This window comes from Procambarus clarkii, chromosome 93 (genome assembly GCF_040958095.1).
Source record: "Procambarus clarkii isolate CNS0578487 chromosome 93, FALCON_Pclarkii_2.0, whole genome shotgun sequence".
Lineage (NCBI taxonomy): Eukaryota > Metazoa > Arthropoda > Malacostraca > Decapoda > Cambaridae > Procambarus > Procambarus clarkii.
The window spans coordinates 5,366,142-5,383,328 of record NC_091242.1 but is presented as its reverse complement, the minus strand read 5'-3'; the positions used below and the strand labels follow the sequence as shown (position 1 = coordinate 5,383,328).

Sequence of the window (17,187 nt, the reverse complement as noted above, 5' to 3'; positions counted from 1 at the left end):
ACGATGGTCCATAGTTACAATAAGTACTATCTATATAGGAGAATGGGTTGATGGATTGACATATACGTCGACTGACACGTTGGCAAGGAGGAGGCCTGGTCGACGACCGGGCCGCGGGGACGCTAAGCCCCGAAATCATCTTAATATAACCGGAAGGTAACCTCAAGGTATAGACCTTCCATCATGGGTGTATTGGGAACCACTTGAGTGTGGCAGGAGGACAACCGTTCTCTTCAACTGCCACAACGGTCAAAACACGCGGCATTAAAACGCACGACCCAAGACACCGGCCTCAAGATGTCGTGGAGTCACCGACATCACAGTCAACCAGTCGTGGAGACTGGACGTGAAGCTGATCACAGTCAACCAGTCGTGGAGACTGGACGTGAAGCTGATCACAGTCAACCAGTCGTGGAGACTGGACGTGAAGCTGACCACAGTCAACCAGTCGTGGAGACTGGACGTGAAGCTGATCACAGTCAACCAGTCGTGGAGACTGGACGTGAAGCTGACCACAGTCAACCAGTCGTGGAGACTGGACGTGAAGCTGATCACAGTCAACCAGTCGTGGAGACTGGACGTGAAGCTGATCACAGTCAACCAGTCGTGGAGACTGGACGTGAAGCTGCAACACAATGTACATGGTTCCTGCTCACTTCCCTCTCTCATGCTGCCTCCACAGACCTGTCACAACCTAACCTTCGAACGCAGGTTACGAACAGAACCAAACCGAACGGCTTGGCCTTCGACAAGCCGCTGGTTTCCTGTCCTCATCGAAGCCACTAGTGTTAGTGGCTCTGATGTAAATTAAAGTAACAATAACTAAAGAAAACTAGTATACACAGTATGCAGGAGAAAGAGAAGGTTCAGTACAGGAAGACAGGTGTTGTCATGCCACTGTGATCGATCACAGGACTATGGACGGTGAAGCACCGTATCTTGAGGTTATCTTGAGATGATTTCGGGGCTTTTTAGTGTCCCGCGGCCCGGTCCTCGACGAGGCCTCCACCCCCAGGAAGCAGCCCGTGACAGCTGACTAACACCCAGGTATCTATTTTACTGCTAGGTAACAGGGGCATAGGGTGAAAGAAACTCTGCCCATTGTTTCTCGCCGGCGCCTGAGATCGAACCCGGGACCACAGGATCACAAATCCAGCGTGCTGTCCGCTCGGCCGACCGGCTCCCGTATGAGGTCAGTGAATTTATATATTGCGATCATCACACAGTAATGATACGAGATCTTTTCATATCCTTCTCCGTATCAACCTACCCTGGCTCTGTGCCCAGGAGAGGCCACTTCAGATCGACAACCAGAGCTCAACTCCTTGGTGTTCTGAGACTGATGGGGGCCTACTGCCTCTGTGTACACGCGAGGAAGATAAAAAATAAGGAAGAGCGAACGGAGATAATCGAATCCTTAGGAAGGATTAATGAAGAGGAGTAATGAGGAAATATCGGCGAAGGATAATGTGATGAAACCCGCATCCCTGACTTACTCATGTATGCAGGTTCGATTCCATTGTATAGTCTTGAGATTTGATCACAGATTCATCGGTGTTGTGAGTTCATTGTAAAAACAGGAGTTATGATGCTACGTACAGCAAGGGCTACATGGCCTTGTCTTCCCTCACACTCTAATCTTGAGGTGAAATATCAACACGGAATGACGCGAACTGAATCAAAAATGGCAGTTGAAATAAGTTTGTATGAAATACTTGTAGAAATTGTAAATGGGAAGAAATAAGCAACAGGGAAACACTGGTGTAATGAAGGATGGCAGAGAAGGCTGTAGATTGACTTGAGAATGGTCCAGGACGGACCGAAACGTCGTCGTCCCTTCACCTTCTAGTGTGTGGTCTGGTCAACAAGGCTGTAGATGTGAGATGGTGGGCTGCATAGTGGCTAACGACGACGTATTTACGGTGCTAACTGATGTGTGCTGACCTCACCTGGCCTCGAGCAGGGACACTCCTCTACATTCTATGAACATGCGTTTAAACTCCAGCAGTTTGGGCACATTAAAACTCTCCCCAGTGGGCGTTTAATCTCTACATTATCTTTAGACCATTGTTCTTCCTACACCCACCTGGTGTCATCCATCAGACTCTGGTAATCATCTATGTTGCGCTTTATTTAATGCTGTCCCACTTAAATATTCCTTCAGGAAACCTTTCGTGTCTTGCGGCACTGTTAAGAGACCCACAGAAGTAAAGCCCAGGCGAGGACTGTAGCCCTAAGGATGCTACAGCAGCACTGTAGCACTGTAGCCCTGAGACGATGCTCCCGTTGTCTGTGTTGGAAGCTTTGTGCTTCAGCTTTACTAAGTCTCAACTATGTTAACTACTGACTTTCCCAGGATGAACCCACAACAATTGCAAAAGCCTCGTGTTCCTATTTCACCGAGAGATGAACAGAGGCATGGGGTAGAAGGAAACATACCCAACCGTTTCTGCCCTACCCGGGGATTGAACCCGGGTCCATCGGTTGTGGATCGGGGACATAGACCTTGAGTTGTGTTTTAAGTTTGGGTGAATGTAAACAGGAGCTGCCTTGTATGGGTCAATAGGTCCTGTGCAGTTTCCTTGATTCTTATGTTCTTACGAGATGGGTCTTGACCAATGGCCTGTGGTCACACGGCCATACTGTAGGTTGATTATGTAGTGGTGGTGGTTGGGCAGCGAGGAGGAGCACTGGCCTCGGCTCGATCCCTCACACCTGCCCTAGTCGTCCTGGTTTCGTGTCATCTCCATACGGGCTTCAGAACACGGTACCGCTTGTCCTAGTTTTCACACGGTGATATATGTGAGAAGCCTGGCTGTTTAGCTGACATAAACCTTGACCTGACGCAAGTGCTGGTAGGGAGAGAGGGACACCCCAGGTACACTACGCTGTGCGTGTTAGCGGCTTTGCAAGAGTGTAAGAACACCAGTATTATCTATTGTCACAACCCATGTACTTTCTTGTATATACATAAATACAAAATAAGCACCAAGCATGACATAAAGAGCCGTCAATGTGTTTCTCAGCTGTCTATACAAGCAACACGACCTGTCTATACAAGCAACACGACCTGTCTATACAAGCAACACGACCTGTCTATACAAGCAACACGACCTGTCTATACAAGCAACACGACCTGTCTATACAAGCAACACGACCTGTCTATACAAGCAACACGACCTGTCTATACAAGCAACACGACCTGTCTATACAAGCAACACGACCTGTCTATACAAGCAACACGACCTGTCTGTACAAGCAACACGACCTGTCTATACAAGCAACACGACCTGTCTATACAAGCAACACGACCTGTCTATACAAGCAACACGACCTGTCTATACAAGCAACACGACCTGTCTATACAAGGTGTCTGTATAACAGTAACGGTCCAGGCAGAAGTTGGCACACTTTCTTTCACCTCATGCCTTTGCCCTCATAGCACTAAATATGGGGGTTAGCTATTGCTAGGGTGCAGCCTAGGAATGTGTGTGTACTCACCTAGTTGTGCTTATTGAGTTGAGCTCTGGCTCTTTGGTCCCGCCTCTCAACTGTCAATCAACTGGAGTACAGATTTCTGAGCCTACTGGACTCTATCATATCTACATTTGAAACTGTGTATGGAGTCAGCCTCCACCACATCACTTCCTAATGCATTCCATTTGTTAACTACTCTGACACTGACATAATTATTTCTAATGTCTCTGTGGCTCATCTGGGTACTAAGTTTCCACATGTGTCCCCTTGTTCGTGTTCCACCCGTGCCAAAGAGTTTGTCTTTGTCCATCCCGTCAATTTCCCTGAGAATTTTTTTTGGTGGTTATCATGTCTTCACCTACTCTTCTGTCTTCTAGGGTCGTGAGGTTTAGGTCCCGTAGCCTTTTTTCGTAGCTCATACCTCTCAGTTCTGGGACTAGTCTGGTGGCATACCTCTGAATCTTCTCTAACTTTTTCTTGTGGTCAACTAAGTATCATTCCTGTATGATAATATAGAAATGATTAATAAACGTATGATTCCTTCTGAAGACGTATTAATACGAAAGTACTTAAGGAAATTCCTATTTCAATTCTTCCTCCGTGCTCTGACACTGTCACATTTTTTATCGCGTGTTAATTATCATGAATAAAATTCTGAATAAAAACACTTGTATAATAGACAAAACCCAAGATGTAAGAAGGTTACAAATTCTTGAAGCAATCCACATAAGAATAGAACAACCTACCATGAACACCCAAATCACGGAACTATTTACTCTACCCACCATGAGAGTAAGAACAAGACCAGAATATAACGATGCCAACACAGATGACACTGCTCAACATAATAGGCCTATTACACCCGATTAATCTTTGTATGTGCTTCGTCCCGTATTTATCCCCTTGTCTTTTCCTTTATTCTACTTGTTTTATCACCTGACCCCATACTGGTATAAATCTAACGAGATCTGTAATTTCTTATCACTTGAGAATGAACCATGGAGGTTCGAAACGTTGTGCAATTGTATAATAAGTGTAATACATTCTATAGTAATTCACTTTTTTTCTTCACCTTGAAAAACGAACATGAGTTTTGGAGAACTCCTCTTTCAACTAAACCCTGATGCTAGAATAATAGAGGGATAGAAGCCCTAAACCAGAAGATAGTAAATACTGAATATGCGGTCATATTCAATGAGACATGTTTAAAAGAAAACCACCTGCCAGTATACACTAATATATATATATATATATATATATATATATATATATATATATATATATATATATATATATATATATATATATATATATATATATAATATACACACATACCAAAAGAATAGGGGTGGTAGGAGAAGAAAATATCAGTGTTTAGTGAGGATCCACAAGGTCTTCTCTGAGTACTCTTTATTTTCTTCTCCGAGGCTATGGGTCGCTACACTTGCACCAGAGGTGGTACCCCTATATAATATATATATGTATATATTTATATATTTGTATATGTGTGTGTGTGTGTGTAAGATTTAGCATTAAATAGTTGAAGAGAAGCCTGGTAGAGACAGGACGCGCGGGGGCGGTCGGGACACGTCTTGAATGCCCAGATTGATCGGTTGCTGCCTTCTCCGTTTCATCTGAAAATCCATCAGTGGTTAGAAATTGACCCATAACACCCAATTGTGACCGCGTAGATCTGCGCCACTTGGCCCTAAGTCAAGTGGACTGCAGGATTAGTTTTGCCGCCAAATCTCAGTACTGAATCCCACCAAAACCTCATCTTGGCGGGCAAACTTCAATTTTCCCGCCTTAACGAGCATGATGGACACGGCGCTCCGCCTCTCAACACATTTTCACAATGGATCAACAACTTCTTATTACACCGGTACTCTCTTCTTCTCGTTCTCGTCATATACAAGCAGAAATTAACGTGACATACGACGATGCTTATGAGCGAAATGTTTGCTTCGATAGTGACGTTCAAAAATATGGTGTCACTAAACTGATGGTGAAATATGAATATTTTTGAGGAATTTGAGAGCCGTGGTTGCAACGATGCATTTTGGAATGTGTGGGTCATTGTGGGGTGGCCAAGATGAGACCTGATGAGCGTTGATATGAGACGAGGAGGACACCACGACTTCCCTCAGGACTTTGCCCGATAGTCAAAGTTGGGTGTCACTACATTCCGTCGACTTTCCTCTCTCCTGGAGGCAACTAACCCATGTTAAACGCCAGAATCACGTTACGCCTTAATAATTTGATATATATTCAACTTGCATTAAATTATAAATATAAAATAATGGTTTTGCAAGACACAGGCAAGATGGTGGACTGAGAGTTTTGGAGAAATGTATAATTTTCGAGGTGTTGGCAGCGTGGTTGGTGATCCCAAGCGGAGATTGAGAAGCCACCGCTTGACGCACGACGCGCCTCCCGCCAGATGGGGACACCAACCTATTGTTTATATCTCAAAACATCTCACATTTTACCTTTAATAGCCTACACAAAATACAAAATATTAAATATCCACCCAGGTAATGATTAATAATATTTGTACCGTAAATTCGTGTAATCGTTTCACTTTTTTATATAAAAATTTGAAACTGAAAGTTATAACTGATATTTAAAATACATGTAAAAATGTAATTCACCTGCTGGTACAAAGCATAACAGGCAATAAAATTTGATTATACCGCTGAACTAACATTTCATGACAAATAAATGTCCCGCTTCATTTCCTGATAGCTGCCCAATCTGCAGTAATTATATATGTATATATGTATGCACACTCCACACATATACACACACAAATATATATATATATATATATATATATATATATATATATATATATTTATATATATATATATATATATATATATATATATATATATATATATATATATATATATAAATATATGACATCTTCCCAGATGTCAAGACTGTCCATACCTCAGTGAAGGTGCAGGAGACCATCAGGGAGGCCCTGGAGATGACATATATATATATATATATATATATATATATATATATATATATATATATATATATATATATATATATATATATATATATACATATATATATATATATATATATATATATATATATATACATATATATATATACATATATATATATATATATATATATATATATATATATATATATATATATATATATATATATATATATATATATATATATATATATATATATGTTGACATTTACAACTACAACTGGCGGGCACGTGCCCAACATTGCCGGGTCTGGGTCGGCATCATTTAAACGAGAACAGTGTGGCCAGGTCATATATTGAACCCCCATGAAGATTCCATGGATTTATTACCCTAAGGATGAAAAATAATCTCTTGCTTTGTGTCTTACATTGTTGCTTGTTAAGCTTGGGATTGTTGGAGTGGTCACGAGACGAGAGTGGTTGGAGGGATGGCAGGACAGGTGGGCGGAGTGGCAGAGGAACAGCATTCCTCATAATCATAATAGTCAAAGGCCTTAAAGACATATTTATCAGCATTAGCTAATTATGTGAATAGAATATTCACATAATTATCACATATTCTATTCACATTATGTGAATAGAATATTCACATAATTCGGGTGAGATGAGGCAGCTGAACCAATTATGTGCCTTTGTAACCCTTTTCACCACCGCCCACGGGATGGGTATAGGGTGCATAATAATAAAATAAATTAAATGAAAATGAATGAGTTTGAAGAAAGCATCCAGTTTGATTTTACTGACTCTGCTTAAGGCCTATAAACCTTTACAGGGTTATTAAGGCCACCGCAATACTGACCAACCAACAAGTATCCTTTACTCCTCAATATAGTCCACGACCAAGATTGATTGATGACTGATAAAGATTAAGCCACCCAAGAGGTGGCACGGGCATGAATAGCCCGTAATAATCTCTCTCACGTTGTTGTTGTTTTAGATTCAGCTACTTAGAACAAAAGTTCCAAAGTAGCACGGGCTATGGTGAGCCCGCAGTGTATAATCTCTCACATATATGCACACACCGCGTCACCGGAGCTATGATCCATGAGAGTAAGAACAAGACCGGAACATAACGATGCCATCACAGAATACACTGCTTAACAGCTTAACATAATAGGCCTATTACACCCGATTAATCTTTGTGTGTGCTTCGTCCCCTATTTATCCCCTTGCTTTTTCCTTTATTCTACATGTTTTCTCACCTGACCCCGTACTCATATATATATATATATATACTGTATATATATATATATATATATATATATATATATATATATATATATATATATATATATATATATATATATATATATATATATATATATATATATATATATTTCTGAAGATGTATTATTAAATACGAAAGTACTTAAGGAAATTCCTGTTTCAATTCTTCCTCCGTGGTCTGACAGTCATATATATATATATATATATATATATATATATATATATATATATATATATATATATATATATATATATATATATATATATATATATATATATACCTGTCAATATCATGCATCAGGTGATGGAGGTGAGTTATTAATGCATTTGTCATAGATTGGTCGATTCCGTAAGGAAAATGACGCATTAGGAGTGAGGACGCGTTGCTGGCGAATGTGTTGTTCGGGGCCAAAAAAGGAGGAGCAAGATCCCGGGGTTCGAATCCCATGGTGTGAAAGAAGCATTTGGGCAACGTTTCCTTTTACGTGATACGCATGTTCACTTACCTAGTAAATATGAAGCTTAGAGTCAGGTTCAAGTATGTTTATTGAGACAAGAAATACATCTCAAAGGGATAGAGTAGCTTAGGCTATTTCCACCCTCTGTAGAGTCAGACAACTGTTGTGGGTTGCATCATGGGGAAGGGTTTCCTCTACCCGACTATGGAAGACCAATAAGGTAAGCCATAACGGTGGTCCCATGTATTAGATTACCTGTCATTAGATTAGCGCGCCATATTGGATATGTATTAATATTTATGGCGCTTACGCTCATTAGCTAATCTAAAACAGTCACACAGGTAGTTAATTGCTTGAGACAACACCTGTACAGTTACCTGTCCGTGTAAGCAGGTAACGCCAAGTCTAATCACTTTATGCTCAAGGTAATTCATTTTCCCGCGCAAAGATGCCGCCATCTTCGCTAATTATGGCGGGAAAGCTATGCCATCAGAGAACAGTCACCAACCCTAAATTGGCGCTGATGCATACAAAAGTGGTTTTAACGTCGTTACAAGCTAACAGTTTAATGGGCAAATGGGCAATGAAACGGAGACTTGGCGAACGGTAGTCTCCATGCCTTTACCTTCATTAGCTCACTAATTACTCCACAAACTTGAAGACTGCATTCGATACTTGGCCTCCAACCCTGACTTAAGCTTCACCCATCACAAGGAAACAAACGCCACTCAACTCAACATGCAACAGATGCCCGGAAACAATACAGAATACAAAACTACCCATATACAGGCGACATATACGGTGTATAATGTATATACACCGAGAGATGTATATCCTACTTCCCGAAGTATAAACAAAACGATTTATTTAGTCCTGGACGACGTTTAGAACTAAATATTCTTGCTGGTTGGTCACTAAACAACTGTGGCGGCAACCCTCCCGAGGGTGATAGGCCTTGTCCAACACCAGGCGAAGCAGGTGTGTAAGGAGTGTTGGAACACCAGGCGAGGCAGGTGTGTGAGTGTAGCAACACCAGGCGAGGCAGGTGTGTGAGTGTAGCAACACCAGGCGAGGCAGGTGTGTGAGGAGTGTAGCCACACCAGGCGAGGCAGGTGTGTAAGGAGTGTAGCAACACCAGGCGAGGCAGGTGTGTGAGGAGTGTAGCCACACCAGGCGAGGCAGGTGTGTAAGGAGTGTAGCAACACCAGGCGAGGCAGGTGTGTGAGGAGTGTAGCCACACCAGGCGAGGCAGGTGTGTGGATGAAGGACCGTCCGAACGCAGGAGGCCTGACGGAAGTCGGGGCCAGGTAAGAGCCACCTGGGAAAAATCTGGATAATTACCCCTGACACAAAAGAGTGCCCAGAACGCGGACCAACAACACAGCGTCTCCGAGGTGCGAGGCCGCGCGTAAACAACTCTCTTGATCAAGAAACACGTCAGAGAACGCACCGCTGACGGGTCAAAATGAATAAGTTATCCATATATAACTATTAGAGTTATAATAGATAACATTATCTATTATCTTATGTTATAATAGATACCATAAGGGTCATGAAGGAAAATGGACGGCCGAGAAATGGGTAATTAATGGTAGAGCTAAGAAATGGGGGAGCCAAGTAATGGGAGAACCAAGAAATAGGTAAGTAATAGGAGACCCAAGAAATGGGCATGTAATAGGATGGTGACGCAGGTAGATGACCAAGGATAAGTTGTTATACCATTATGTAGTGACAGGGGGGATGAAATTATCCTGGCGACCACCCATCCAGTTGCTGACCAGACCCAACGGTGCTTAACCTGACTAACCAACTAATGAGACCAATGCTTACTTCTCTAAGCTTAATTCTTACTATTAGGCTTACTTCTCTACCCCTTCCCCCCTCACAGCGTCTCCATGGCAACACCCCTCACCCCGTTTTCTCTGCCACTCCGTAAGAAATGCGACTGTTTTCATTATCCAGAAACGTACAAACTCGAGCAATCCAACTAATCTCTTTGAGTCCGATGCATAGAAAACGCGGATATTTGTGAGCTGTTATTTTTTTATCATAGTAGGTTACATTTGTAACGTTATCTTGAGATGATTTCGGGGCTTTTAGTCCCCGCGGCCCGGTCCTCGACCAGGCCTCCACCCCCAGGAAGCAGCCCGTGGCAGCTGACTAACACCCAGGTACCTATTTTACTGTTAGGTAACAGGGGCATAGGGTGAAAGAAACTCTGCCCATTGTTTCTCGCCGGCGCCCGGGATCGACCCCGGGACCACAGGATCATAAGCCCAGCGTGCTGTCCGCTCGGCCGACCGGCTCCCATGACCGACCTAACGTTGGTCGCCATAACGTTAAAAAACGCGACCCATTAGTTAAGAGGACGGGTTGTACTGGATAGTTACAGCTTGTTATCTGTAACTATCCAGTGGCAAGTGCAAATAAATGATTAACAATTAATAAAAAATTACAAAATAATAGGACCTGCCTCGTATAGGCCAATAGGCCCTCTGCAGTTACCTTTATTCTTATGTTATTAAATAAAGCATAATCTCTACAAATGTGAACAGTAAAGATAAAAAACATTATTAACGTATACCAACGGATGAAAGAGGATATTAATAAGATAAATATACTAAACGAAACAATGGATATAAATTGGATAAGTGTAGATTCAGGAACGACCTGGGTAAATACTGGTTTGAATAAAAGGTGGTTGATCTATGAAATAAATTACCGCGTAATATGATTTACGTGGGTTCCCTTGACTGTTTCAAGCGTAGGTTAGACATGTATATGATTGTGTTTGGGGTAGACAAGTAGATATAAACATAAAGTAGATATAAAGATATAAACATAAAGTTGATATAAAGTAGATACAAAGATTTGGGGTAGATATAAACATGAGCGTCTTCGTATAGACCAACTGGGGCACTTGTATTTATTCTGCTGTTCTTACCTTTCAAGTAAATAATTAATAAATAAGGAAATTAAAATAAACTGAGTACACGTAACGAGGCAAAAATGTCAAATATTGACAGTGTAATCCTTCTAAAAAAACTAACAGAAAAATAACATAAAAATATAAGCAAAACACGTAAATATGTGTAAGGATATTCTGTTCCTCCTCCTCATATTCCTTCCCCCAGGCACGTGGTGGGTAGAGGACACAAATTGGACTGGGGACTGCTAAAAGGCAGCTCAAAGGCAGCCACATAAACAAATAAGGGCGGCATAGCTACTCATAAGAGACTCTCCCGCCTCATCCCATTTTCTGTTACAGCCAGAATATTGCAGAATGAGCAGGAGGGTGACTCTTGGTTGTGTGAGAGCTGACAGTGTCACCCCACAACACCTGCAGGTGACAGTGTCACACACAACACCTGTAGGTGACAGTGTCACAGACAACACCTGCAGGTGACAGTGTCACCCACAACACCTGCAGGTGGGATGACAGCCCGTTGTCAGTTGGTGAAAACAAATTGTTAGCTGGAGATGTTAGCCACGTTGTGAGGGGAATGGAGGCCCTTCAACCCTTCGAAAGGTTGAAGATTCAACCCTTTGTGAGGTTCGAACCCTCACCACGGCCCTTGTGGATTTGTTCACTGGAGGCCTTATATTAAAGAACGTCAGAGGAGGTCTATAAGTTGTTCCAGAGTCATATTTACAAAAAACATGATATAAGTGAATCATCTATAGTAAGCCTAGGGCGCCTAACAGCTGGGTGGACAGCGCTTCGGATTCGTAGTCCTGAGGTTCCGGGTTCGATCCCCGGTGGAGTCGGAGACAAATGAGTAGAGGATGAGTCACAATAACGTGGCTAAAGTAAGTTGACCAGACCAGACACTAGAAGGTGACACAATCGACTTGAGAATGGTCCAAGACGGACCGAAACGTCGTCGTCCCTTCACCTTCTAGTGTGTGGTCTGGTCAAATGGGTAGTTTCTTTCACCCTGATGCCCCTGCTACCTTGTAGTAAATATGTACCTGGGAGTTAAACAGCTGCTACGGGCTGTATCCTGGGGGTGTGTAACAAAAAGGAGGCCTGGTCGAGGACCGGGCCACGGGGACGCTAAGCCCCGAAATCTTCTCAAGATAACCTCAAGATATCTTCCTCCATCTGTCTCCACCTCGTTCCATTCCCCCATTCTCACATTAAAGTGTTTCCTGTCATCTGCCTCTCTAGCTTCCATCCACGTTCCCTCGTTCTGCTGTTACTCATTCTCAACATTCAAGATTTTCCACCTAGTTAATTTCACAATGCATCGCGTGCCATGGTGTTGCTCTGTCCCTTCTCTTCCTACCGTCGGAGGGTCCAGTTTTACCAGCATCTTCTCGTAGCCCTTCTGAGTTCTGGGTCCCGCCTCAAAGTGATCTTATTAGATTTTTTAAAGTTTTTTGTTATACTTATTTAAGTGAGGGTTGATTAATCGAGTACATTCACGTAGGTAGTCCACGTATTCTTAATTAATTATTATTAATTAATTGTGTAGGATCCTGAGGGCTATTCTCATATTTATCCCATTTACATATGCCGGTGATGTTATTCCGTTTGCATGTGATTCAGGAGTAAGGTTCAGGTGTTATGTTAACTACTTGTGAAATTAAAAAAACTGGTCTCTCTATGTAGTGTCTATTGGGTCAACACTCTCCTGTCTTCTGGCCTTATTTTCATCACTTTGCATTTACTGGTATTAAAGTTAATTAGCCACTTTTCAGACCAACTCCTCGGTCTTTCTGGACTAGGCGGCAGCTTAACTAGTTCTTAGGTTTTATCTTTAGTAATTGAATTATATAATGTAATATATTTACGATGTTAATATAAATATATCAACCCATCCTCCTGTTTAGATAGTATCTATTGTGACAGTCGTCAATAGTCACGAATTCGTACATTCTTAGCTTTTGGATAGTAGTATACTGACTAGTAGGGATTTATTTTATAATAAATGAAGCTAAAACACAAACTTAAATCATCCTAGGCCTAGTATAGCACACATATGTACTATATTAGGCCTCAGATATCGTGTATTAGGCCTAGGAAAGTTAGGATAGGTTAGTTTGTCAAAGCAACACAAATAAAAAATAGTTTTTCCGGTATGTCCGACTCAATAATTCAGATTTCTACTTTCTAATTTCGCTGTACGTCGGTATATATACTGTGGTCCTCATCGTTACTGTAAGTACTACCAAAGCAGGCGGATGGGCTGAAATATATATATATATATATATATATATATATATATATATATATATATATATATATATATATATATATATATATATATATATATATATATGTGTGTGTGTGTGTGTGTGTTAAGATGAAAAATAAAAAATTCCATGAATTGGTACTTATAATAGCGACACCACCGGTCGAGCCGGTCGGCCGAGCGGACAGCACACTGTACTTGTGATCCTGTGGTCCTGGGTTCGATTCCTGGCGCCGGCGAGAAACAATGGGCAGAGTTTCTTTCACCCTATGCCCCTGTTACCTAGCAGTAAAATAGGTAGCTGGGTGTTAGTCAGCTGTCACGGGCTGCTTCCTGGGGGTGGAGGCCTGGTCGAGGACCGGGCCGCGGGGACACTAAAGCCCCGAAATCATCTCAAGATAACCACTCTTGTTTAAATTAGAGGTCAACTATCTGTTAATGATCGCTGCCACAAACAGTCTCAACCACTAGACATCACTAAGAGTTACGGAGGAAGAAAACTGTTAAAGAAGAAAAAGGATTAACAGCCACAGGAAAACACCAAGGCAGGATTTTTGCCGCTCCATCCTACCACGGGGACAACAGGCAGAAAACGGCAAGATATCCTCCAATCCGGGGCTCATCCCCTGGCAACACGACTGGCAAATCACATTTCTCACATTCTAGACCATGGGGGAGGGGGGGGGAGGGAGTATATACAAATATACAAAAATATAATATACATTGCAGAAACAATGGTTGTTATTATACTGTACAGAAGACTGATGATCCTGGGCAGTTGGTTGTCTGCTCAGCGCGGCCTCCTAAGGTTTCCCAACATCAAGAAAACGGTCTATATAAAGTGTCCTCTCTTAATCTACCAGAGGACCCAAAACAGAAAACGGTACGTCACTTTCCCGATCCGCTTACATTTTCTAGTATGCCAATTATGTAATTGTCTTATGTAACGCAAACGATCGAAATGCGACGGTCTTTGTAAGAGGAAAGGTTGGTCTGCTTAATAAGTTAAACCTGACTTATTAGTTAACCACTAGCTGTACCCGGCCATGCGTTGCTGTGGCTCAGCAACGCATGTGCATTAAGTTAATACAAATTATATAAAATATAATACAAATTATGACTTATAGCTTGGGCTATAGGAGTGGTTACGATTTTGTGGAAAAGTAAGATGACTGGCATGACTCAGCAACGCATGTGCATTAAGTTAATACAAATTATATAAAATATAATACAAATTATATGACTTACAGCTTGGGCTATAGGAGTGGTTACGATATTTGTGGAAAAGTAAGATGACTGGCGAGTAGCGACCATGCCCCCGGCAGCAGGCCCCATCGGCCTTGAACCCCTCATCACCATCACACACTGGACGGAGGAGCAACAATCCGCGGACCCTCCTGGAGGCGACCAGGGAGGGGAAGGAGTGACCGGGGCGTGTAGTGTACCGTGAGATAGTCCTCGAGCCGCCCCCTGGCCACCCCTTTGACCTGGAGCCCATGAAAGGCCGCGCTGCTAATAAGGTTTGGAGCCAAGCTAGGGCGTGGCCACGGAGCGGAAACTGGTGGTCGCCGCTACACAAATTGGACCCGTGGGTAGATCGTCTGTCCCAGCCAGGGTATGCCACGCTCTGTTTCTCCACGCTCCCGCTCAGTGTAGCCTCCACTGCTTAATGGACCTGCAACGGGTTTTCTCGATACTCGCATCACTCCCGAGAAACACATGGGTGCTAAGTTAAATTTAAACGGTTCAATAGAATATTTATGTTTCGGGTTAGTTCTTGTCTGTTTCGATTTTAATACTTTATTTCCATTTAATACATTTGGAAGATATCTCAAGGTGGTCCATACTATAGCCTGTACACACACACACACACACACACACACACACACACACACACACACACACACACACACACACACACACAGCACCACCTGGAGCAGTCTTGCGAGGCTCCCAAATGCACTTATATATTCTCTTCCATCACACAATGTTCTATATTTATTTTATTTTTTCAACGTAATTACACAACACGGTGAGAACATTGGTATCGTGGAATATTGACATGTTAATGGTCACAGCAGGTCTCAAGTGTCTAATATGACCTATACTATACTTTACTCGCCGTGACCCTAAAGGTCACGGCTACTAAAGTCTACGGATATTCGCGTGATATTTTAATGAGGTGATGTAAGAAATATTTATCAGTTGAAGTTTTCACATTTTCACAATTTCATCACCGTTTACAAAGTGATTTCATCAGCCACGAGTAAATGTGTGTACTTAAGAGAGAAAACTCTCATGAAGGTATCGTGCTGCTATCTTTTGTTTTAATATACAACTCTGTGATATTGGCTGAAGCGATCACAAGGACTGGTCGCTTCAACGACGGCCTCGCTTTCTTGCAGGTCGACAAGGGTCAAAGTGATTGTGCACTGTTTCTTTACCTCGTTAGTTCATCCCAGTTCCTCTCCTCTCATCCTATACCTTCCATGTGCTATGTAGTCACACTTGAATGGCGTTTTCTCCTCAAAACCTTATGTGTCCTCTGGTCTCGAATGGAGACCAACATAGACCTGTAGACGCCCAAGATCACACACCATCCAACAGTCAATTTAAGGTCCTCAACACCCCGTTTTCTTTAACGGTATACCGTGAATGCGTCTTGTATTCCGCTTCTGTATTAACTGCCTTATTCAGTCCATGCCCAGGAAGATGGAATATATCTTAATTAAACGCTAATGTTTATTATTGCAAACAATAATTTATCAAGAAAACTTCCCGTACTAGCTTCCAGTTCCACAAGAAACCTTGTAGTACCACATCAATATTTAATATATCTTTAATACAATTCCTATTTAATTGTTTAATTTAATTTTAGATAACTGGAAGCCATTTTCTATAACACAAATACTGGCACCAGAAGTGTAGGGTACGAAATGTGCAGCACTTAAGAGACCTCCAAGTCTGGAATTCCAATGTGACGAGACATGTGGAATTCAAGTCTCTGGCGAAGCAGCTGATTGTGGCCCTTCTGACCCTCAGGGTCCCCTAGCACTCCTAACCCTCAGGGGCCCCCTAGCACTCCTGACCCTCAGGGCCCCCTAGCACTCCTGACCCTCAGGGCCCCCCTAGCACTCCTGACCCTCAGGGCCCCCCTAGCACTCCTGACCCTCAGGGCCCCCTAGCACTCCTGACCCTCAGGGCCCCCCTAGCACTCCTGACCCTCAGGGCCCCCCTAGCACTCCTGACCCTCAGGGGCCCCCTAGCACTCCTGACCCTCAGGGCCCCCCTAGCACTCCTGACCCTCAGGGGCCCCCTAGCACTCCTGACCCTCAGGGGCCCCCTAGCACTCCTGACCCTCAGGGCCCCCCTAGCACTCCTGACCCTCAGGGGCCCCCTAACACTCCTGAGACGACTGATTAAATCTCCGCATCCCAACTAGAAATTGTTTACTATATATTCTGTAGGTGTGGTGGAGGAAGAGGACAGGTGTGGTGAAGGGAGAGGACAGGTGTGGTGGAGGGAGAGGACAGGTGTGGTGGTGGGAGAGGACAGGTGTGGTGGTGGGAGAGGACAGGTGTGGTGGAGACAGAAGGACGGGAGATACACGATACTAGGATCAAGTAGTGAACGTGTCGAAGGGGAGTTATAAGAGGACAGGGTGATAACATAGTGTGAGAGGATAGGGAGATAACAGTGTAAGAGGATAGGGTGATAAGATAGCATGAGAGGATAGGGTAATAAGATAGTATGAGAGGATAGGGGGACGTGATGGAGTAGATATGACGAGCCCCGCGAGGGCAAAAGC

The 17,187-nt window shown here is 42.9% G+C and overlaps 1 protein-coding gene across 1 annotated transcript; it reads left to right on the top strand.

Moving 5' to 3' along the window:
* The first annotated feature begins 297 nt into the window (after positions 1–297).
* LOC138359815 (acidic proline-rich protein PRP33-like) lies at positions 298–16,802 on the top strand. Its single transcript, XM_069319522.1, has 2 exons — positions 298–637; positions 16,555–16,802. Exons 1-2 carry the CDS (start codon positions 298–300, stop codon positions 16,800–16,802), a joined length of 588 nt encoding a protein of 195 aa, XP_069175623.1.
* The last annotated feature ends 385 nt before the right edge of the window (positions 16,803–17,187 follow it).